Source organism: Nelumbo lutea, chromosome 6 (assembly GCF_056320005.1).
Source record: "Nelumbo lutea isolate HS-2025 chromosome 6, American lotus-T2T, whole genome shotgun sequence".
Lineage (NCBI taxonomy): Eukaryota > Viridiplantae > Streptophyta > Magnoliopsida > Proteales > Nelumbonaceae > Nelumbo > Nelumbo lutea.
The window spans coordinates 69926196-69950732 of record NC_142689.1 but is presented as its reverse complement, the minus strand read 5'-3'; the positions used below and the strand labels follow the sequence as shown (position 1 = coordinate 69950732).

General features: G+C 44.0%; 1 protein-coding gene across 10 annotated transcripts in view; it reads left to right on the top strand.

The window, feature by feature from the left end:
• Nucleotides 1-24537, top strand: part of LOC148849525 (RAD3-like DNA-binding helicase protein) — a 57326-nt gene that overhangs the window by 20022 nt on the left and 12767 nt on the right. For all 10 annotated transcript variants that reach the window (XR_016101019.1, XR_016101018.1, XR_016101016.1 and 7 more), the window contains exons 13-18: nt 44-139; nt 308-416; nt 2415-2508; nt 2603-2686; nt 2774-2930; nt 3140-3330. Coding sequence is in view for 6 of the 10 variants with exons in the window: in XM_088951090.1 (XP_088807216.1) it covers nt 44-139; nt 308-416; nt 2415-2508; nt 2603-2686; nt 2774-2930; nt 3140-3330 (731 nt within the window). In the remaining 4 variants the exon portion in view is untranslated. The remainder of the gene's footprint in view (nt 1-43; nt 140-307; nt 417-2414; nt 2509-2602; nt 2687-2773; nt 2931-3139; nt 3331-24537) is intronic.

Sequence of the window (24537 nt, the reverse complement as noted above, 5' to 3'; positions counted from 1 at the left end):
TATTAAGTTCTCCTTTAGTAATTATCCATAACATATTACACAGGGCTCTTCTGTTCCCTTAATTATTTTTTCTCTGAAAATGGGCTTCATGTACCTGATTATCAGCTTGCATTACAGCAATATGTCAAAAGAGACGCTGGTGAGAAGCTTTTTCTGTAATAATTTAGAGATTGAAGTGTTCTGGTTCCCTGCATTTTATAAACTTGTATCATAACAAGCTGGTTTACCCCAGAGATTGAAGTGTTCTAGTCAATTAAATATTTAAGTACTTATGTTAACCCTGAGCATTTACTAATACTTTGTGCAGGGCATGCTTCTAGTGGCTGGACATATTCCTTGAGTCTTTGGTGTTTGAATCCTGCTGTTGTATTCAAGGAAATTGCTGATCTATCTATGTCAGTGATTCTTACATCAGGGTAATTGCCGTGGCATATAAAGCCCACTAATTTGAGTTTATCTCTACACACCTATTACTGTAACTTCCTAATAGTGGTATTCAGTTATATATGTGACTTATATTGATTACCTCACTACTTTTCCATGTTTGTTGACTTTATGTTGATTCATCATGGATTTATGCACGCCATAATTAAAATAACTATTTTCTTTTTGTATGATAATCTTTATTATTTGTTCTTCTACCAAAAATACAAATACACTTGCAAATATCTCCCTGTACTTAATTTACTGTTGGAAAAACTCTTTATGATTAGGTGCCCGATCTGATTTTATTAGTTGAATTATTTTCTGCTTCCCTTGAAGGGAATTTTGCCCAATTCTGTAAACGAATAGCCGCAGTCCTTTTTGTATAAGAGAGTAGAATACTAGAATTGTACAAAATTTGATGAGTCTCATTTATGAAAAAAATCTGATGAACCTTGTCATCTGAGAAAATATATGTAAAGTTACCAATCTATACCTCTCTGCACTTAATTTACTGTTGGAAAAGCTCTTTATGAATAGATAATCCATCTAATATTATGATTTACTTGTTTTTGGCTTCCCTTTAAGGAGGGCTTGCTCAATTCTGTAAATGAAGAGGTACATCTTATTTGTATGAGAGCAAAAAAATTTAAGGGCCTGTTCATTTGCAAAGTCTGATATCTGAATACCTCTGATGTCTGAAACTGTAATAATTATTTCTAGAGGTGTATTGTAGTTGGTGAACTATTCTTCGTTTTGAAGTCTGAATATAGAAAATGTTGTTCTGAAATCTGAATGTTGAGTTCTGAAAATTGATAACTGACCAGTTTAACCTTGGATATGCGGAAATTTGTTTAATTATTTAACAAACTAATTAACAATTAATTTTTTAACAAACTAATTAACAATTAATTTTTTTAATAAACTAATTAACAATTAATAAAATGAATCTATAATAATTTATAAACAATGAAATTGATAAAAATTATAAAAAATTAAATATTTTAAATAATTGAGCAATTATTAAGTAATGAATAAATATTTAAAACAAATACTTACATGATTAATTAATTATGTAACTAATTATTCATTTTTATTATTAATAAAATAATAATAATTTCTAAATATTACCTTCTTCTTCTTCTTCTTCTTCTTCTTCTTCTTATTATTATTATTATTATTATAGCATACATAAGGTTTTCAAGTTTGTAGCATACATAAAAGGAGAAAGCTTTTCAGGGTAATTTTTGGAAAACAAAAAGTGGAGTCATTAGAAAAGAAAGGATGGTTAGACGTTAAGGCTGAAGTGCAAAAATGGAACTGAATGCTCTGATTGCCTCTGAAAACACATGAATGCTTTTCAGCATTCAGTGTTAAGAGGCAATGAATGGGCCCTAAATTTGATGGTGGGCATTTCCTTCACTACTGTTCCAATTTCCTCAGTGTATCTACATTGCTGAGAGCCTTGACTCTTATTCTTGAACCAACTTACCACTATCAGTGAGTTCCCTTCCACCACTTTGTTTTTCGGTATAAATTTTGTAACTGATAACATTTCAGCTGTGTCCTTGCCATATCCTGTAACATAATTGGGGAGTGGGGAAACCCTAGACCAGACTCTGGGGAAAATGTGGATTGGATGGAGGGGGTGTTCAAATACATAGGACCCACAAGCAACTTGCCTGTCCTTTTTTCATAAGGCCAGCCTTTTTTTTGTCACCAAAGTTTGGTGCTTTTGTGTCATAAACACATTCAAAATTTCTCTTTTTCTTCCTAAATCTAGAGTTTCCTTCTTTATTTCATTTATGTTGGAGAATCAAGGTACTAAACAGTGTAACATACATGCCAACCCAGTTTTCTTTTCCTTCCCCCTGGTTTCCTTGCATCCAACTAGATCTCCTAGCATTTGCTTCAATCATAATGTGTGTACCACTGTTCTGCTTTTGCCTTTTCAAGTTACTTATAAATTTTCGTTCTCTTTGTTAATCCAGGACATTGTCCCCAATGGGATCTTTCTCATCTGAACTTGGTGTTCAGTTTGAAACTTGTATGGAAGCTCCACATGTAATTGATGTGGAATCACAGGTGAATTGCTTTTTTCTGCAATTTCTTTGGTCCTTTGTGGATGGATCTGCTTTTTATATCTGTACTGGTAGTCACTGGTCTTCTTTTATTGTAGCTTTGGGCTGCTGCTATTTCTACTGGTCCAGGCAATTACCCATTGAATGCTAGTTACAAAACAGCTGATGGATATGCTTTCCAGGTATGATTTAAAGCTTTACTATTGAACCTTTTGTTGTTGACATGGGCTTATCTTGGTTGTCGTAATGAATGGAAATTGGTTTTGAAGGATGCACTTGGTGCTTCTGTAGAGGAAATTTGCAAGATTGTGCCAGGTGGTGCTCTTGTTTTCTTCCCCAGCTATAAATTGATGGAAAAGCTATGCAATCGTTGGCGTGAAACAGGTCAATGGTCTCGATTAAATGCACAAAAGACTCTATTTGTTGGTGAGAATTCTCCATCACATTGCATTAGATGATACATTGTGCGCTTTATGGTTGCTAAAAAAAGTGCCATCTTTTCTTTGTATACACTTCATTAGCCTTCTTGCTACAGATGATAAAAAATTGATGGAAGTTTTGATAGACCTTATTTAGAATATTTTATGTGTAAGGCCTTGGGGGATGGATAATATCTAAAATGTAAGTTTTTGCAGAGCCTAGAGGAAACCAAGAAGAGTTTGAGCCTGTTTTGAAGGGTTATTATGATGCAATTCATGGTGGTACTAGAGTTTCTTCTGGTAAAAGCAGAAGAGTAAAAAAGCAGGGCACCAATCACTCTGATTTGGCATCCCCACAAAATTGTTCAAAAAGGGGTGCTGCTTTTCTTGCTGTTTGCCGGGGAAAGGTATGCACTCCATGCTGAACCCTGGGAAATTTATCTTTTGCACTCTTATTTGTTACTTTGCTCTTCTTAATGACTATGGTTGTTTAATTGCCTAGGTTCAGGCATGTCTTGATTTGTATGAGGCCAAGTCCTAGAAGATCTAGGACTGAACCAAATGGCCAAACCACAAACCAGTTTTGCCATCTTCTTCCAATTGATTGTAATGGATGTTTCCCTGAAATAAGGTTCTGCATAGTGGTATGTAGTAATAGAAGTGTTAGTTCAGTTTCAGCTGTGAATATTGGCCATGATTGTAGCATAACAAAAAAAGAGGCTATTAGACTCCAACCTGCCTTTGAATTCTGTTAGAATGGTAACAGTAGAAATAAGAGAAAGAGGAGAAGAGAAAGAAGAAGAAGAAAAGAGAATAGAGAGGGAGAAAAGTCTGGTTCGAACAAGAGAGAAAATCAGTCTCTCTCCATTCAGCAAGATCTGTTTTATATTTCTATTAATCAGGATATGACACCTTCGCCCCTACATAAGTGAGGGACACAAGAACTAACATAACTTTACGCATCAGCAACTTAAACATAAGCATAAAGACAAAATTACCCCTACACAATCGACATTAACACTCCCCCTCAAGCTGGTGAGTATATATCATATAGTCCTAGGTTGTTACATATGTAGTCCACTCTTCCTCGACTCAACCCTTTGGTAAACAAGTCTGCCCATTGGTTTCCTGTGTTAATATATGCAGTATCTATCACTCCACTCAGCATCTTCTCTCTCACAAAGTTACAGTCAACCTCTATGTGCTTGGTTCTCTCATGAAACACCGGATTATAAGAGATATAGATTGCAGTCTGATTGTCACAGTAGATGATGGAGCGCAATCCGGTCGGTCTTAGCTGTCAACGATCTTGCCTCTGATTGGAGCAAAAGATGCCTAAAATGGGGAAGAAAGCGAGTAGCCTCCGGGGAGGAACTCAGTGAGTGTTCCGAAGCTCAAGTTAGTATTTTCTCAAAGGCAAGATAAAAAACCAGATGGCACAAAGTTATCACGTACCTCCATTCCTAGGGGGAAGAGGCCTTTTATAACCACTTCGCGCACTCACTCCCAAGCTCCTGTCAGGTCGGGTATCATTACCTCTGCACTTCTGCCAGTTCGGGTCATCACCTCTGCTGGGGCAGACAATCGCCACTGCTCTCTTTGTCGGAGCCGTCTCTGTAACTGGAGGTGGCGGTGGCAGGTGCCGTTGAAGTGCGGTTGTCAAGCGTCAAATCCTAAGTCAGTCAGGCGCGTCGCCTCAGGATACAAACTTCTTTGGTGTCAGGTACGGTTATTCAGTTTGGCGGCCTGAAGACGAAGTGCTGGAGTGGTGTGCGAGGTGAAGTCTTGACTTCGGATAGAAGTGTGGCCCGAACTGCCCTAGGGTGGGCCAATTCGGGTCGTTGCCCCTTGCGCTCCTCATAAGGCTTAGGGTCAAAGGGAGAGTTTGGGCTCCTTTTGGGGAGCTCGGACCGCGGGTTCCTCTTCTCGGAGCTCGTGCCTTGAGTGCACTATCGTGTCGAGCTGTCGCTCTTGCCAGGTCACCCTCAGTTGCTTTCACGTGTTGGGTGGCCAAGAGGTCGGGCCAAATCTTCCTCCATCAATTGCCTCCCACTCGCGTTAAGGATCTTGCCCTAGCGTGGGGAGTTCACGAGGTGACGGGTGGATTTGACCCGTACTTCAAACCAGTTGACTGATGGCGTGAAGTGTGCGTACGTCAGGAGATTTCCAGATTCCTTGAGCGCCAAAAAGTCAGAAAACGCGCCAATCTGTCTTTATATGCTGGGATACGTGACGACGGGCGTTATTTCAAATTCAAAAAACGCGCCACTACTGCCTTCAATGCTGGGAGACATGCGCCGGCGCCGCTTCAGTTTCCAAAGATGTGCGGCTAGTCACGTCTCGGTCTTAGGAGGCATGCAGTCAGCTTGATCGTGAGCCATTGGATTTGCCTCGATCAGAGCCGTCGGTTTTCGGTCTCTGTGGGTATAAATAGTGGGGGACCCCCAGTCGCTTTCCATCGCCATTCTCCTGCATTCGCTTCTTAAGCTCGCGTCCAAGTTTAGCTTGCGTCAGCCTTCCGTAGTCCGTTAGCTTTTTCCGGGTGAGTTGGTACTTTCTTCCTGGTTTTCCTTTCCTCCCGATGTCTAGCTCGGACAGCTTAGACAGCTTCTTTAGGGAGTCAGACGTAGGTTCCACGAACCGAGCTGCGGCCCCCGACAACCTTAGTGAGCCCGGGGTAGAGCTCGAGGAATAGTTCGAACCCTTTGGCCGAGTTGCCTCGGGTAGTTTGGCGTCCTCCCGTCGAGGTCAGACGTTAGACAAGTTTGGGTCCTCAACCATGACGCCTGAGGGACTTTACTCCCTTATCACCGAGTTCAACCTGCCCGGGGAGTGTACTTTATACCCTTGGGCAACCTCCCTTGGGAACATGGTCCGGACGAGATCGTGATATTCTGGGAGCAGCTCATCGTCGGGTTGCGCCTACCTTTCCATCCTCTTATCGTCGAGGTTATGAACCACTTCGGCGTCACCGTCGGTCAGCTCCACCCGAACTCTATCCGCAACCTAGTTGGGACTATCTCCCTTTTTTGCGAACACATTCTGCCTTTAGACCTAGAGATCTCTTCTATTCTCATTCTTAAGAAGCAAGCGGGTCCCCTTCCCGGGTGTAGGCGGGCGTATTACTTGTCTCCTCGCCCGGGGTTCAAGCTTTTACATGATCTTCCCAACAAGGTCCCGACGTGGAAACGGGACTACTTCGTGGTACGAAGTGCAATGGGGTGGCCATTCCAAACCGGGTGTGGGTTGGTTGCCCCTAACCCCGGTGTTACGCTAGATAGGGAGACGGCGAAGGGCCTTCGGGACTGGGCCCAACTCGGGCTAAATGCCACCATTATCTGACGGAGGCCAAGCTCATCCAGGCCAACCTGAGTTCGGGTAGGTTCCTTGCTCAGAGGCTTGCCTTTGTTTTGCTTTTCATTCTTTCGTTTTCCTGATGCCGAGCTCTTTTTGCAGGTGTGACGGCGCAGAAAAGACTCGCGGTGGGAACCTGTTTCATGTCATGAAAAGGAGGAAGCGAGTTGCCAAACGGGCTCGTGCCGAACTGCCTCGAGATGTGGAGCCCGAGGTACCGAGCTCTCCGCCAATGGAGCTGCCCAGGGAGCCCGAGATGGCCCCTTCAGTACAAGAATTGACAGGGGCCCCTTACATCGAGGCTGCTTAAACAGGGGCTCCTTACATTGAGGCTGCTTATACCCGGGCTGGGCCTTCAGGCTCGGGAGGCCAAGGCAAGATCAGGAGCGTGCTGTCGCTGAACCATGTGATTCAAAAAAGTAAGGAGGCCGTTTATCCCGAGGAGTTTGCGGCGTGGGCCGAGCTTCCTTTGAACCACGTAGCCGGGCGTGCTGCCTCTTATGCCATGGTGGTAAGTCAGCGACTTCTTGTCGGGCTTTTTGTCATTACTCTTCTCGTTATTACTCTTTTAACGCTGTCGTTATTTTTCTTTTTGGCAGGTGAACTCCTCCATCCATGCTTTAACGGCCCAAGCGGAAAGGAGCTTGAGGCGGGCACAAGCTGCCGAAGCGGCTTCTCGCGCTGCACAGGCCAGGCTGGCGAGGTCTTAGAGAGACACCAAGGCCCTGGGAGTGGTGGTGAAGCACATGGCAGACCTGAGGTTGGACTTGCAACATCAGGTCGAATACCTTCAGGAGGATATTAGGGAGAGGACTGGGATCTTTTCTCAGGGCATCGAGGATGCCAAGAAGAAGGTCGTCGATGACTATATCGCCTCGTCGCGGTTTGATGACCTGATGGTGAACTCGTACAGGAGGGGTTTTAAACTGAGCCGGTGGATGATCAGGAACACGTACCTCGAGCTCGACATCAGCGCCATAACTACTTCGTGCATTACTCAGGAGATGGCTAACGCGGCTGATGATAAATCGGATTCTGAGGGCGAGGAAGATGTACCTTCGGGCCTGTGAGCTCGATTCTGAGGGCAAGGAAGATGTACTTCGCTTCTTTTTTTTTTTGAAATGTAGACAAAGTATGCTGTAATGAAATGTTCCCCTTTTGGTTAAATGTTGTTCTGTCACCCTCTCTTTTCTCCGAACTGACTATATTGTTGGACTGCTGGAATTAGGGCCTAGGGTGGATTAACATAATAAGGCTATACGCCTGAACTGACTATATTGTTCAGTCGAGAACCATACTCGTGCGGCCGCTTTCGGCATCAACACTTGGCCCCTGATGATGAAATACCGAGGTCCTTATCAGCTCGTTGTTAGCGCTTTGCCTCGTCAGCTTGGTGCTAGCATTTTGCCTTTGCTTGCCCACGCCGAGGTCCTTGGTAGTGACTTAGTCCACCTCGCTCGGTGATTTATAGGTAGTATCGTCTCAAATTAGCGACGTTCCATGCTCGGGGTACTTGTTTTCCCTTTAAGGTTTCGAGCTCGTATGCTCCTTCGAGTGCTCTCTTTACTCGGTAGGGCCCTTCACAATTTGGTCCAAGTTTGCCCACGCCGAGCTCAGGTGCCATGAATCTTACGAAGAACCAGGTCGTCGACGCAGAAGTTCCGCTTTTTTACTTTGGCATTGTAGTACCGAGCTACTCTTTGCTGGTAAGTTGCTGCCCGGATGTACGCGAGGTCTCTTACCTCGTCGAGTAGATCGAGGTTGGTACGTAGCTCGTCTCCGTTTGTCTGATCGTCGTATGCTTCTAGTCGCAGTGTGGGTACTTCGATTTCCGCCGGTATTATTGCTTCGGTGTCGTAGGTGAGGTTAAAGGGGGTCTCTCCCGTGGCGGTTTTTTCCATAGTTCGGTGAGTCCATAGAACACTTGGTAGCTCGTCTGCCCACAACCCTTTAGCTCGGTCTAGTCGCGCTTTCAGCTCGTGGAGGATAACTCTGTTCATAACTTCTGCTTGACCGTTTGCCTGCGGGTGCGCGATCGATGTGAAGCTCTGCCGAATCCCCTTATCTTGGCACCATTCCTGAAATTTGATGTCCTTGAACTGCTTGCCATTGTCGGAGATCAGTACCCGAGGTAACCCGAAGCGACATACTATGTTCTTCCAAAAGAAGTTCTGTACGTTTCGAGCTGTGACTGTTGTGAGAGGTTCAACTTCTACCCACTTTGTGAAGTAATCTACCGCCACCACTAGGAACTTCCTTCCACCTGTTGCTGGCGGGAATGGCCCCAGGAGGTCGATGCCCCATTACGCAAAGGGCCATGGACTAGTGAGATACTTGAGGTCGGCGACAGGCTGATGGTGGATATTGGCATGCTTCTAACACTTGTCGCATTTTTTGACGAGCTCAATGGCCTTTGCCTTCATCGTTGGCCAGTAGTACCCTTGCCAAAGTGCCTTCTGGGTGAGGGCCCTGCCCCCAAGTGTCCGCCGGACAGACCTTCATGAGTGTCGCGGAGTACGAGCTCAGCTTTGGCAGGTCGCAAGCAACACTGGTAGGGGAGCGTGTAGGATCGTCGGTATAGCCGTTCGTCTGTTATGACATATTTGGATGCCTGGCACTGCACCCTTTTGGCTGCATTGCGATCTGTAGGGAGGGTCTCGTCTAGCAAGAAGCTTGCAAGTGGGTCGATCTAGCTCGACTCTAGTTCAAGGACGAGAGCGACTTCCTTTGCCCCCCCGAGAATGCTAGGCCGAGGTAAGCTTTCTATGTACACGGTTCTCATGGTGTTGTGACTGGTGCTGGCTAACCGGGACAGGGCGTCGGCCTCAGTGTTCTCTGACCTCGGGATTTGCTTGATGAAGTGTGACTGGAAGTTGAGTAGAGCCTCCTTTACCTTTGCCAAGTAGGTGATCATAGTTAGCTCGCGTGCTTCATATTCGCCTGTAACCTGGTTGACCACAAGTTCGGAATCGCTGCAGATAACTATGTGTTTCGCTCTTACCTCTTGCGCTAAGGCCATCCCGGCTATCAATGCCTCATACTCCGCCTCGTTGTTGGATGCCGCGAACTCAAAGCGCAGCGCGTATTCCAATTTCGTGCCACCCAGGCCGCGTAGGACTATTCCAGCCTCGCTGTCCTGTTGGTTCGAGGAGCCATCTACGTGAAGGATCTAGGGCTCCTCATCCCAGTTCGCGTTTGGCCTAACTAGGAGAGATGCCACCTTGGCTGCTACCTCACGGGGTTTGGACTCTATTGGCCTGGGAGATCCGGGCTCACCCGAACTGGGGATCTCGAGCTCAATCGGCCTAGGGACTTTCGGAGCTGAACGTGCACTCGGCGATGAAATCTACTAAGGTTTGGGCCTTAATAGCAGTTTGTGGCTTATACTGGAGGTCATACTCGCTGAGCTCGATGGCCCACTTTGTCAATCGACTGGAGACCTCGGGCTTGAGTAAGACTTGCCTCAGAGGCTTGTCGGTTAAGATGATGACAATGTGAGCCTGGAAATATGGGCGGAGTTTTCGAGCTGCACTTATTAGTGCGTATGCCAACTTTTCTATCTGCGGGTATCTCGTCTCTGCTCCTTGCAAAATTTTACTAACATAATAGATGGGTCGTTGGACTCGATCTACTTTTATTAGTACCGAACTGACCACCTCGTCGCTTGCCGAGAGGTACAGTTCTAAGACATCGCCCTCCTTGGGTTTGGTTAAGACCGGCACACTAGCGAGGTATTTCTTGAGCTTGTTGAACGCGAGCTAGCAATCTGGGGTCCGTTCGAACCCTTTGCCTTTAATTGCCTTAAAGAAAGGCAGACAGCGGTCTGCCGACTTGGACATAAAGCGGCCCAGGGCGACTATATGGCCATTTAACCTTTGGACCTCCTTCAATTTCCGGGTTGGCCTCAATGCCGCGTCGGATAACGATGTGCCCTATGAACTTGCCCGAGGTGACACCGAAGATACATTTGTTCGGATTTAGTCTCATGTTGAATTGTCTTAGGATTTGAAATACAGAACACAAATCGTGTATTAATTCGTGCGAGAACTGTGTCTTGACGACCATATTGTCTACATAGCACTCTATCTTTGTGCCAATTAAGGGTTGAAACAACTTATTCACAAGCCTTTGAAAGGTTGCCCCAGCATTTTTTAATCCGAAGGGCATAACCTTGTAATAGTATAGGCCGAACTCTGTGATGAACGAGGTCTTTTCCTTGTCGGCCAAATCCATTATGATTTGGTTGTAGCCTGAATAGGCATCTAAGAAGCTCAGCAACTCGTGCCCTGAGGTCGCGTCTACCAAGCGGTCGATTCTGGGTAGCGGGTAGTAGTCTTTTGGGCAGGCTTGATTCAGGTCGGTGTAATCGATGCACATGCACCACTTGCCGTTGGCCTTCTTTACCAGAACGGGGTTGGATACCCAGCTTGGGTAATGGACTTCTCTCACGAAGTCGGCTGCGAGAAGCTTCGCGACCTCCTTGTCGACTGCTTTCCATCGCCTCGGGGCTAGGTTGTGTTTCTTCTGTTTAACGGGCCTAACTTCAGGATCGGTATTAAGTTTGTGAGTTATAAGGTTGGGGTCAATACCGGGCATATCGGCCACGGACCATGCAAAATAATCTAAATTTTGAAGTAAGATACTAACTAGTTCGGATCGTAGAGGTTCCTAGACGAAAGCACCGATCTGTAGCGTCCAAGCTGGGTTTGCAGCTGAAGTTGGGATCACGACCGTTTCTTCTGTGGGCGTAGCTCGTACTTTGCCTTGCTCCGTAGGCCACTCCAGTTCGAGGTTGTCGGCCACCCTGGTTTTTCCCTTCAGGGCGGCAACATAGCACTTGCAGGACTCGAGCTGGTCGCCCCGTGCTATTCCCACATCGAAGTCTGTAGGAAACTTCATTGCCAAGTAGTAGGTGGAGACCATTGCCCGTAGGACATGAGTGATTGGCCGCCCTATTATGGCATTGTATGGGGAGGGGGTCGCGATCACCAGGAAATCGTGGTTGAGTCTGACCGCACAGGGCCATGTGCCGACTTCCACAGGTATTGTCACTTTCCCGAGGGGCTTGACTTCCTCTCCACTGAAGCCCAGAGGAGTGTTTGCGGGTTTCAACTCGCTTCCCCGCAACTAAAGCTGGTCAAACGCTAACTTGAAGAGAATGTCCGTCGAGCTGCCTAAATCAACAAGCACGCGCCTGACTTTGAAGTTGTTGATCCTTAGTTTTATGACAAGCGCATCATCGTGGGGGTAGTGGACCCCTCACGCATCGTCTTCCGTGAAGAAAATCGGTTCCTCCGTCTTCGGCCTCTTCGGAGGGTTTTGCTCTTCTCAAGCAACTTCGCGAACTAACGCCCGGGCTGCTGCCAAAGTACAACCCGCTACTACCGAACCTCCCACTCACGTGGATGGTTCCCCGAACTGGCCTCTCTTTCGAAGGCTGTCTTTGCGACTGTTCGGCCGGCCTGCTGCTAGACTCGGGAGCATCCTTACTGTGCTCCCCTTGCTGACCTTTCTTCTTCTTATTATTATTATTATTATGTTGTACAAAGTTTCTTAAGTACCCGTGATGGATGAGTTCCTCTATCACGTCGCGGAGATTATTACAATGTTCGGTACTATGACCGTGATCTCTTTGGAAACTACAGTACAAGTTTTTGTTCCTCTCGTTTGGGTTCCCTTTTAGGCGAGGCGGCCACTTCACGTACGGGGCGTCTTTGATCGTCATCAAGATCTCAACCCGCTTCATGTTCAAGGGCGTGTAGTTTGTCCGACCTTCCATGGGAGCTCGGAACGGCTGGCTTGGTTTTGGCGCTTGAGCTGGGTCCTTCCGGCTGTCTCCTTGATTGGGGGCTTCTTCTCTCTTTCTTTTTTCAAACCCGCCCCCGGTCCTTTGGTTGATCTCCTCCTCCGTTCGCATAAACTTGTCCGCGAGCTTAAGGAACTCAACAATGGTCGCGGGCTGGTTGGCCACTATATGCCACTTGAACTCCTTGTGTGTCACCCCCATCTTGGCCGCCGCAAGCTGAACTGCGGGGTTCAGGCGTGGGATCTGTAGGCATGCGTCGTTAAACCGCTTGATGTAGTTGCGGATGGGTTCCCCTTCCTTCTGGACCATGTCGAGGAGGCTCTCCTCGGTTCAGGGGCACCGCTTGCTGGTGACAAAGTGCGCGGTGAAGACCTGCGCGAACTGGGCCCAGCTCTTTATTGACCCGGGGGCCAGGTTTCTGTACCAGGTGCGAGCCACTCCTCTGAAGGTGGTAGTGAAGGCTACGCACATACATGACTCACTGGCCCTAGCCAGGTGCATCTGGGACTGGAAGGCATCGACATGGTCGCTGGGTTTCAAGTGTTAGACAGTTTTTGTATGCCCTTAGCTTCAATCTGATTTGATGTACTTTTGTTATTTAGTGGAAATAAATAAAGTGCATGTTTGATTCATGTTGTTTGGTTTAATTCTGTGTAAAACCCTAAAACTGGACATTTATAGAGATTCATGTTAGTTTTAAATGTTCACAGTTGTTGGATAAGTCTGGGGAGATTTATCCTACCAAGGCTGATGCTGGTGTGCCACCAAGTGTTGGGATGGCCTGTCTCAGCCATCAGGGTAAGACCCGAGGCACATGCAGTATGGGATTATTTGAATCCTTGAACCGGACCAGATTTCCAGTCTTGCCCTGAACCTTGGAGATAGATGGGCAAAAACTGGAAAGTTACACCTGACCCCTAGACTCGATTATGACATTTCACTAGGTGTTGGATCAAGCTGCCTTTGATATGCCAATCAGTGAGATCCTTAGCGGGGATCAAAACCTGGGTATGTTGGGGCAGTTTGAGAATTCATCTGAGTGGGTGATCATAGTGACAGAATCAACCACTTTGTCGGACAAAGGGTAATGATCGGGAATGCACTCTCTCTGATGGAAACCAAACTGCTGGCAGTTGATTTCAATCGTTGGAATTTTGTTTTGCAAAATTAATATATTTATATATATGTACGGTTTCAAATTGTTTGCAAATGGTTTTAATTCTCGGGATCCATGTGAGAGGAGAGTGCGGCACTGTTCCTTGCAGCCGAGGGAGAAGTCCTCTCTTTTCGGGCAGTGCTTGATCATTAAGGGCTGAGAGGTTAAGTGTAAGACCATTGAGGATAATACCTGATGGGCTAATCTTGCACTTGCCCACAGTCCCTGGGTTTTTATAAGATGGCTTGGCCCAGGGACCACTTAATGTAAGTGTTGGGCCCATAGGGTCCATATGATGGACTCAAGGGGTTCATTGAGTTTTTCAGTGAATTCGGCTAGGCCTTGTATTAAAGGCTGGGCCGAACCCATGTGGCTGGTGTGTAGATCAATGCTTGGGTCCCACGCCATACAAAGAAGCCCAAGTAGGCAGCAGATTGGAAAGTAATTAGACACTAAACACTTAATGGGCCAGAAGCCCATTTCGAGGTGGGCTGATATGATCACTCATCCTTGGGGCGAATCTGAGATTAATGTTAGTAAAATGATTGGACCTTTAGCCTTATCCACTCTTGGAGACCAAATTCAAATTAGATTTGAATCTGGTAACCTCCTGATAAGATCAGGAGTAAGCTAACTTTATCTGCAGATAGGATTAAGATTATCCCCTATCCAAATACTGATTTGGATTGGGATAACTCCTAATTAGGAGGATTCTTAATCAAGAAGAAAGGAGGAGAAACCCAAAAAGAGAAATATCAGATTTCGAACCACTTTGAAGAGATATAGGATATCTCCTGCGAATTGAGATAGGATCTCATATTTTCATACTCCAGAAAAAGAAAAAAGGCAGTTCAGCCTTTTCGCCTTTAGAGTTCTCCTCCTGCCGCCGCCATCTCTTTGCAAGATTAGATCTTTGCAGAAAAGAAAGTCAAGAAATCTGTTCTTGACATCAGTCTTGCAAGAAAGACTGGAATAGATTCAGTGTTTAGTGCTTCCAGAGGATACTTGCGAAGGATCCAGTGTGTAGGACGCACTCTGCTGGTTCTGTTCCATCCACAACTGTGTCATCTTCAGCAGGAACGGATCTTGGAGCATTCTTTGGGCGTGAACACCAACTTTGGGAGATAGTGTTTCTCCGGATCAGGTATATTCCTCCCATTTGTCTTTTGGTACAGATCTGGTTTGATAACGGTTCAAGTAGGATCCTTGAATATTGTATTCTAAATTTAGGGAATATGAATCCCAGTTGGGAGAAGGTAGGAAATTTTTGAAATTCGCCCACCCATTCTGCAACCTTTATGGCGTCCATTAAATGGATCGTACCTTTCTTTCACAGAGGACCCATCATACTTGTCGAGTGGGGGGAGTTTGTTGCCCCTTGCGCTCCTCATAAGGCTCTGGGTCAAAGGGAGAGTTCGGGCTCCTTTTGGGGAGCTCGGACCGCGGGTCTCTCTTCTCGGAGCTCATGCCTTGAGCGCACTGCCGTGCCGAGCTACCGCTCCAATTAGGTCACCCTCGGTTGCTTCCACGTGTTGGGTGGCCAAGAGGTCGGGCCAAATCTTCCTCCATCAGTAGAGCTTCATTGGAGTGTCAACAGTGTATTCCATCTCCTGTAGAAGGTTCCTTAGCCACACTAATTCACAAGTAGTATGTGCCATAGCTTTATATTCTGCCTCTGCATTGCTTCTTGCCACAACTGTCTGCTTCTTACTTTTCCATGTCACTAGATTAGCCCCAAGAAAAGTACAATAGCCTGTAGTGGATCTCCTATCAGATATAGAACCAGCCCAATCAGCATTAGTATATCCTTCTATTTCAAGTTTTCCTCCACTTCTATATATCAAACCACGACCAAGAGCCTCCTTTAAATACCTCACAATCCTTAGAATTGCATCCTAATGTGGAACCCGAGGTTTCTGCATGAATTGACTTACCACACTAACTGCAAATGAAATGCTTGGCCAAGTAATGGTTAGGTAGTTCAGTTTACCTACTAGTTGCCGGTACCTGCCAGGGTATTCAAACTCTTCACCCATATCACTGCTCAACTTAGCGTTTGCTTCCATAGGTGTTTCAGTTGGTTTAGCACCTAACAATCATGTTTCTTCCAAAAAATCAAGAACATATTTACTCTGGCACAAGTTAATACCATGCTTAGAGCTTGCTACTTCTATCCCCAAGAAATACTTTAGTTTACCAAGGTCCTTTGTCTAAAAAATGTTCTTGTAGAAAGGTTTTCAACCTATCAATTCCCACTTTATCATTCCTGGTAATAACAATATTATCTACATACACCACCAATAGGATATTTCCAGCCTGAGAGTCATGATTGAAGATTGAATGGTCAACTTGGCACCGTTTCATACCAAACTTCTTTACCACCTCACTGAACCTACCAAACCATGCTCGAGGAGACTGTTTAAGTTCATAAATGGCCTTCTTTAGTCGGCACACCTTACCATCTTCCCCCTGAGCAACAAACCCCGGTGGTTGCTCCATATAGACCTTAAGTAAATCACCATGTAAGAAAGCATTCTTGATATCAAGCTGATAAAGAGGCCAATCATACATAGCAACAAGAGATATTACAACACGAATTGAACCAATCTTAGCAATCGGGGAGAAGGTCTCTATGTAGTCAATACCATAGGTTTGGGAGTACCCTTTGGCAACTAGTCTAGCTTTCAGCCGCTCTACACTACCATCAGGTAAGTACTTAACAGTGTAAACCCACTTACAACCGACAACCTGCTTACTAGGAGGAAGTGTGGTGAGGTCCCATGTATGATTATGAGTTAGAGCGGAGAGTTCTTTTTCCATTGGATGATACCACCCTAGAGAGGCAAAAGCTTCTTGGACATCCTTAGGGACAACAACAGAGGATAACAAGGAGATAAACTGGCGATGGAAAGTAGAAAGGTGAGTGAGAGAAACATAATTAGAAATAGGATGAAGGGTACAATTGCGTTTACCTTTCCGCAAGGCAATGGGAATATCAAGTTCAGACACTAGGGTTGGGGTTGGTGTGGGTACAACTATCGGATCTGTTGACGATGATGGAGCTGGAGGAGCCGATACATGTTGGTGATGTGTATACACGTGACGAATAGGTGGCCGTTCAACAGGTGGTGGCACTGGAGGCAAAGACTTGGTCACAGTTGGAACAAGTGGAATGGAATCTGCAACTAAAAGGGGAAGAGGAGGTGGTGAGGAGGAAGAAATATCACCTGACCCTGAGAAAAACGGAATGGACTCAAAGAAAGTAACATAAGCACACACAAAGGAACGTCAAGAACTAGGATGATAACACTTGTACCCTTTTTGAGTCTGGGAATAGCCAAGGAAAATGCACTTAATGAATTATGCATTTAACTTGTCCCTTCCCGGTCCCAGATTATGAACAAAACAAACACACCCAAAAACCCGAGGAGAAAGAGGAAACAGAGACAAGGTAGGAAACAAAGTGGTGAATGGAGAATGACCATCAAGGATAGATGTGGCATCCGGTTAATCAGGAAGCAAGAAGTACACCATCACTCCAAAAAGGTTTGGGTACATTCATGTGGTGCATGAGGGATCAAGCAGTTTCCAAAAGATGATGATTCTTTCTCTCAGCCACCCCATTTTGTTGTGGGGTGTAAGTACATGAAGTCTGATGGATAATGCCATGTTGGTCCAAATATTCTTGAAATAATGTAGAAAAATATTCACAACCATTATCGGAATGAAAAATTTTGATGTGGACACCAAATTGGTTGTGAATTTCAGCATAAAATTTTTGGAAAATAGCAAACAATTCACTCATTTCTTTCATTAAATAAAGTCACGTCATCCTTGAATAATCATCAACAAAAATAACAAAGTATTTATGCCCATTGTATGACATTATTTTATAAGGACCTCAAACATCTGAATGAACTAAAGAAAATCTGAATGAACTAAAGAAAAAAGACTCGACATACGTTTATTGTGAACAAAATTCAGATCTAGAAGAAACCAGATCCAGGGGTGTCAAGAATCGTCGACCCCCACCACAAAGAGCTTCTTTTATATTAAAGAGATAAAAGGTATGTACAAGAATGCCCTTACAGGGCTGAAAGATAAAAAGAACAAATAAAATAATAAGAACTATGATACTGTACAACAAGGACTACTCTAATAGTGTACATCAAGATATATCTTCACACTCCCCCTCAAACTGATGCGTAGACATCAGCATCAGTTTGCCCACAAAATGAGATGTTGACTCTTAGTCATGGCCTTGGTGAAGATGTTGGCAATTTGCATGTCAGAGGCAACATGAGGAAGAGATATAGAGCTTGCAACAAGGTCTCTAATAAAGTGATAATCCACCTCGATATGTTTAGTCCTCTCATGAAAGATTGGATTAGATGCGATCTTGATAGCGCTGGTGTTGTCGGCATATAGAGGGATAGGAGTAGGAAGAGAAATCCCAAGATCAATGAAAAGTGATTTCAGCCAAACAATCTCGCTACATGCAGAAGACATAGCTCTATACTCGGATTCAATGGAAGACTTACAGACAGTTTGTTGTTTCTTGCACTTTCGGGAGATGAGAGAGTCACCCACGAAGACGCACCACCCAGTAGTGGATCGACGAGTGTTAGGGCAACTAGCCCAATCAGCAACAGCATAAACCTTCAACTATATGGATGATGAGGAAGAGAAAAACAGTTCCTGAGAGGTTGTGTTTTGAACATAACGGACGATGCGGCGAACTGCAGTCATATGAGGTTGTCTTGGGGCAGAGACAAATTGATTGATGACCTGAACATGTGAAATATCAGGCCTGGTCATAGAAAGATAGATCAAAGAGCCAACAAGCTGATAGTACAGGGTGGCATCAGGAAGGATGAGGCCTTTGGATTTGGGGTAGGGTGGCATTAGGAAGGATGAGCCAAGCCTTGGGTGCTTGCTTCAGGCCATATAAAGACTTCTTCAGAAGGAACACATTCTTCACATCTAATTGATAAATAGTCCAGGAATAAACAACGGAAATGGCCATAAGAGTCCGAACTGTGGTGATCTTAGCGGCCAGGGCAAATGTTTCTTCATAATCAATCCCATATTCCTGACTATATCCTTGGGCAACTAACCGGGCCTTATATCGATCAAGAGAGCCATATGATTTTAATTTGATCGTATAGACCCAACGGCTTCCAACAATAGTAGCATATGGAAGAATTGGCACAAGACCCCAAGTGTCATTCTCATGGAGGGCTTGAATTTTGGCATCCATAGCTTCTTTCCACTGAGAACTTCTAATGGCTTGCTGATAAGATCTAGGGATATATGTGGAAGAAAGTACAACAGAAAAGGAACTATGGTTTGAAGGAAAACCATTGCGGTCAGGAGGTCTAGAGATATGGGTAGAACGACGAAGTGGTATAACTGAACTACTATTTGAAATAGGAGGATCTTGGGTCAAGGTATCACTTATAGAGGATATCTGAGATGAATGCTCTAGACTGGGTGGAAGGGGGGTTGTAGGCGCAGGAGTCAGGACATGTAGCCACTTGTGGGTAAAGACAAGATCTCTCTCGGTTGAGGAAGTAGTAGTGTCATTTGAATCAAAGTCTTACAAAACTGAGATGGAAGGAGCAAACAATCTAGATCTCCAGCAAAGAAGGGGATATGTTCAAGAAACACAACATTTCGAGAAATCTAAATACGACTCATAGCAGGATCATAACACAAAAATCCTTTGTGGTCAGGACTATATCCCACAAAGGCACACATAGCAGACTGAACAGTTAATTTAGATCGTTCACAAACAGGAAGATGAACAAAACAAAGATATCCAAAAAGTTTTTGGAAGGGAGAGGTGTTGCCTAGAATAGAGGATGGAAGAAAATTGATCAAATACATTGTTGTACTGGCTGCTTCTACCCAAAACGAAGTTGGAGTATGAGACTCCTATAGTAATGTTTGCACAACACTAAGAATGTGTCAGTTCTTCCGTTCATCCACACCATTCTGTTGCGGAGTTTCTGGGCAGTTGCGTTGAGATTGAATTCCATGACTCCTCAAATATGCCAAGAAATCTCCATCTTTATATTCTCCTCTTGAATCTGAGCGGAGGATAGTCACATTGCACTTGAATCGATTTTGCACCATAGTATGAAACAATTTAAATGCACCAAAGACTTGATTTATGTTGTAGAAAATAAATCCAAGTATATCTGGTACAATCATTTATAAATAATAAGAAATATTTGTACCCCAATCGTGAAGTAATAGAAGCAGATCAAACATCACTATGTATTATATCAAAAGGTTTAGTGGCATGTTCAGATTTATGAAGAAATGGTAAAACATGACTTTTACTCAAACAACACGTAGTGGAAGAAATATCAAAAATATCAATAGGGGGAATTTTATTCTTAATCAAACCAAAGTCAAACAAAAATTTTAATTTTTGGGAATATGGATGACCCAATCATTTATGCCCTAAATCCCAAACATTATTTCTATAACTCAACATAGAATCAGACAAAGAAGAACTAAGTAAAGTTGAGGATGCCCCCTTGTTGAGACTTCTCGAACTCCAGTGCTAACAGATGGCTCAGCCTATGCCCCTTCCCTTTCACCTTCACACTGTACCGGTCCTGTATCAAGCAACCATCATGAGAAAAGGTAAGAACATTTTCGTCATGAACAAGTTGATCAACAGAAATCAGATTAGTAGTAAGGTTGGGTACTAAGAGGGTTTTGGAGATAGGAAAGGATCTGGTTGGTGACAATTGAAGGGACAGATCATTACTACCAATGATGTCTAACTTTTCACCATTAGTAGTAATAATATGTTTATGGTGAGTTTTAGTGGAAGGGATTGGGTGGTTGAGGTAGGCTCCTTTCATATGGTTGGTGGCACCTGAATCTATAATCCAAGCATGTGAAGGGGAAGAACAATATGCAGAGAACTTACCAGACAAGCCAATAGCAGAGTAGATAGAGAAAATAGCAGAAGATACCAGTTGCTGAACCCTTTCTTCAACCATGACACCTGTTGATTCACCTTTCACTGAAGACTCACCCTTGGTAGATACAGTGTATGTTGCTGGTCCATCTGTTGCCTAATAGGCTTGGGGCTGAGTTTTTTTTTCTGAGAGCCCTTTGCTGGTCGGACTGGACACTCTGGAATGATGTGACCATGTTGCTTGCAATATGTAAAGAGACTAGGTCGAATGGGCCCTAACAGCCTTTCGTGTGATATCCTTTATTTTATCTTTTATTTTATGTTGATGGGCCTCACTTAATGGGCCTGTTATTTGTTCTTATTTTATTTTCTGTGTAACTGCCAAGTTGGCCGCCCACTTAAGGGTATACTTGTCATCATCAGTTTTTTAGAGATTAATAAAATAGGGTCAGAGGAGAAGGGTGATTAATTCGACTTCTTCTTCTCTTACCTCTTCTCTTCGCCATCTTCCTTTCTTATACAGTTATTCAGATTTGTTCTATTCTGCTAATCACTAAGTTTAATCTTGATATTAGGACTGATTTACATCTTGGTATCAGAGCAGGTTCAGTTCCTCTTCCTTCTTTTTCTTGTTCTTGTACACTCTAAAATCAAGAGAGTGTATGGAGAGATAGGTTCTCTATAGTATAGAGAATCACTTGCCTGGTTGGTAGAAGGGTTTGGAGAGTTTAGTTCTGGCCAGATTTTGCCAAGTGATGTTGTTTTGTTGTTGCCCAAAACCCTAGCCGACTAGAGATTTTCGAGGTTACCAGGAAAGGTGAAGCTTGGGTGTGGCGCTTTGTGCTTGGAAGGTGTCTTGTGACTGCTAAAGGAGGGTGGTTCAGGTTTGGAAGAGTTTGGGTTAGTCTGGTAGGTGCGGTAGTGTCTTCTATCTTCCTTCCATTTGCTGGATAGAGCAAAACCCTAGTTTTTCAAGCACCCAAGTTTTAGTTTGACTTCAAGTAAATTTACATAGTCAAAATTTTATGTTCTTTGATTTCCATTTGATTAATGGAGGCATACAGAAGTAAGTTCAAGCAAGTGCCAGTTTCTGGACCTGCTTCAGTAGATTCCGTTTTGAATGGTGTTACCACAATTAAGCTAGATGGGACGAACTATCTTGCTTGGGCACAGTCTATAAAAATCTATGTTTGTAGTAGAGGAAAACTCGGGTATCTCACAGGCAGCAAGGTGAAACCCGAAGAGACAGACCCTGAATTTGAAAGATGGATGCAAGAGAACTATACTGTTATAGGATGGTTAGACAACTCTATGCAACCCCATATAAGCCAGCACTATCTCTAGATGTCTTCGGCTAAGGAGATATGGGATGGTGTAACTGAGACCTATTCACAGAAACTGAATGTAGCCAGAGCATACAAATTGAAAAGTGATGTGAAGAACCTGAGATGGGGGGAGAAGAGTGTGGCAATCTACTACTCTATACTAAAATCCCTATGGTAGGAAATTGATGTTAATGAAACAGTGGTATGGGAGAGTAAAAAGGACGGTGAAATGTATAGAAAGCTAGTGGAGAGAAATAGGGTGTTTGAGTTTCTCACTGGACTCAACCCTGAGTTTGATATTATCAGACAGAACATTTTGGCCAGGGATGAGGTTACTCTTTCACTGGCATATGCTATTATAAGTAGTGAGGAGAGTAGGCGGCAGGTACAATTGTAGAGTCCATCTACAGAACATTTTGCACATGCGGGAATGAAACCGAAGGGCCCTATTGAGAAAAGAGAGCAGATGTGTGAATATTGCAATAAACATGGCATACAAAGGACACCTGCTAGAAGCTTCATCCTAAACTTCTTCCTGATAGGTTTTAAGAACAATAATAACCCTAAGAAGGGTGGTTAGGTGGGAAAATCCAAGACTGCTAATGTTGCTATAGTGCCTGAAGGGGGAAGTAAGGAAAGCGAAGAAAAATCAACTATTGAGCAGTTGGTTGCAATGAATTTGGATTTTGAGAAGTATGGGAGGCTCCTAAATCACCTGGAAGCTACGGTTTCTTCAACTCACCCTTCCAACAGTACATCATCTTCATCGGCTTTTGCTCACTCAGGTACTCGTGCTTCCGCGAATCATGCTTCAGCTTCAAGTAATCATAAAATCCCTTGGATTATTGATTCCGGTGCATCAGACCATATGGCCAGCCTATCTAACCTGTTTTGCTCATATCACCTCCTCTCTGGGAAAGAGAAAATATCCCTTACTGATGGGTCCCTTGTCCCCATCTCTGGTAAAGGTGATATAAAGACCTCTGACACCCTGTTCTTATCATTTGTTCTTCATGTCCCTAAGCTTAACACAAACCTCTTATCTGTTAGTAGCTTAACAAAGTCAATGAATTGCAACATAACTTTCTTTTCCACTCATTGTGTTTTTCAGGACTTGCAGTCTCGGAGGATGATTAGGAGTGGCCATGAGGCGAATGGAATATATTTGCTGGACACACCAGATCAAGCTATGGGACCACCTCATGGAGTTGCCTTAAAGTCAGTCGTGTCAGAGTTTGTTAACAAAATTTTATTATGTCATTTTCGGTTTGGTCACTTGTCCTTTTCTACTTTGAGTCATTTGTTCCTAGATATGTTTAAAGGAGTGTCTTTATCGAGTCTTCATTGTGAATCATGTGAGCTGGCAAAGCATTGTAGACATTCTTATTCAATTAGCAATAAAAGATCATTTTCTCCTTTCCATATTGTTCACTTTGATGTGTGGGGGCCATATCACATGCCAACCATTGGGGGTTATAGGTACTTTATCCATTTTATTGATGATTATTCACGTTACACTTGGACTTATCTCATGAAATCCAGGGATGAAGTACCAGCTATTGTGAAAATTTTTCATGAACTCATCCTCACCTTGTTTAATACCCGTATCAAAATATTTCGCTCTGACAATGCTAAGGAGTATTTTGAGAGAACCCTCTCCACCTATCTTGAAACTTTTGGGGTTATTCATCAAAGTTCTTGTTCCTACACTCCACAACAAAACAGGGTGGCGGAAAGAAAGAACAGGTATGTGGTTGAGGTTGCCAGATCCCTCTTATTTGCATCCCATTTTCCTATAAAGTTTTGGGGAGATGCTGTTCTTATTGCTACCTTTCTGATCAACTGTATGCCCTCTCAGGTCCTTGGCTTTAAAACCCCTTTTAGTCTTCTCTTCTCGGATGAGGATCTCTTTTCTCTTCCTCTCTGTGTGTTTGGGTGTACTTGCTATGTGCATATTCATAGTCACCAAAGGCACAATTTTGAACCTAAGGCTCATAAGTGCGTGTTTCTGGAATATGCTTCCACACAGAAGGGTTATTGTTGTATTGATCCGGTTCGTGGCACCCGCTTTGTATCTCAGGATGTCACATTTGCAAAGTTGACTCCCTTCTTTAGTATTCCTCGAGGGGGAGAAATTTGATGAATACTTTGCTATGTCTCCAGTTGTTCCTCTTCCCATCCCTTGTGAGTCTAATCATGGGGTGTCCACCTCTTCCACTAGACCTACCCCTGATGTCCTTGCTCCCCCTCCTGCTTCTGCTCTTGCTCTCCAAAGGTGGTACCAAAGGCAGAGATTCAAATATGTGTAGGTTGTTTCCACTCCTTCAGAAGAGCATCTTGCCACTCCCATCATTCCTACGGAAATAGGTCAGCCCTCTATTGAACCATCTTAGACTGTTTCAGACCTTGACCTTCCTATTGCTCTTTGCAAGGGCAAGCGGAAGTGTACAACCCATTGTATCTCTAAACACTTATCTTACAACCTTCTCTCCCCTTCCTACTACTCTTTTCTTGCCTCCGTTTCTTCCCTTGTGATACTCAGGCCTGTATCGGAAGCTTTATCTCAAGCTGAATGGAGGGAAACTATAATGTCCGAACTTGATGCATTGCATAAGAATAATACCTGGGATATTGTGGACTTGCCGGAAGGGAAGGAACCAGTGGGTTGTAAATGGGTGTTTACTATTAAATATCACTCTGATGGCTCTATTGAGAGGTTTAAGGCTCGGTTGGTTGCTAAGGGTTACACCCAAATGTATGGCATTGACTATCTTGAGACATTTGCTCCTGTAGCTAAGATGACTTCAGTTAGGGTTTTACTTTCTCTAGCAGCTACTTTTGACTGGCCCCTACACCAGTTTGATGTTAAAAATGCCTTTTTGAATGGAGAACTGCATGAAGAGGTCTATATGTCTCTACCTCCAAGAATGTATGGGAAAGAAATGAAAGGCAAGGTGTGTAAACTACACAAATCTATTTATTGTCTCAAACAATCTTCTCGGGCTTGGTTTGAGAGATTTTGAGTTGCTCTTG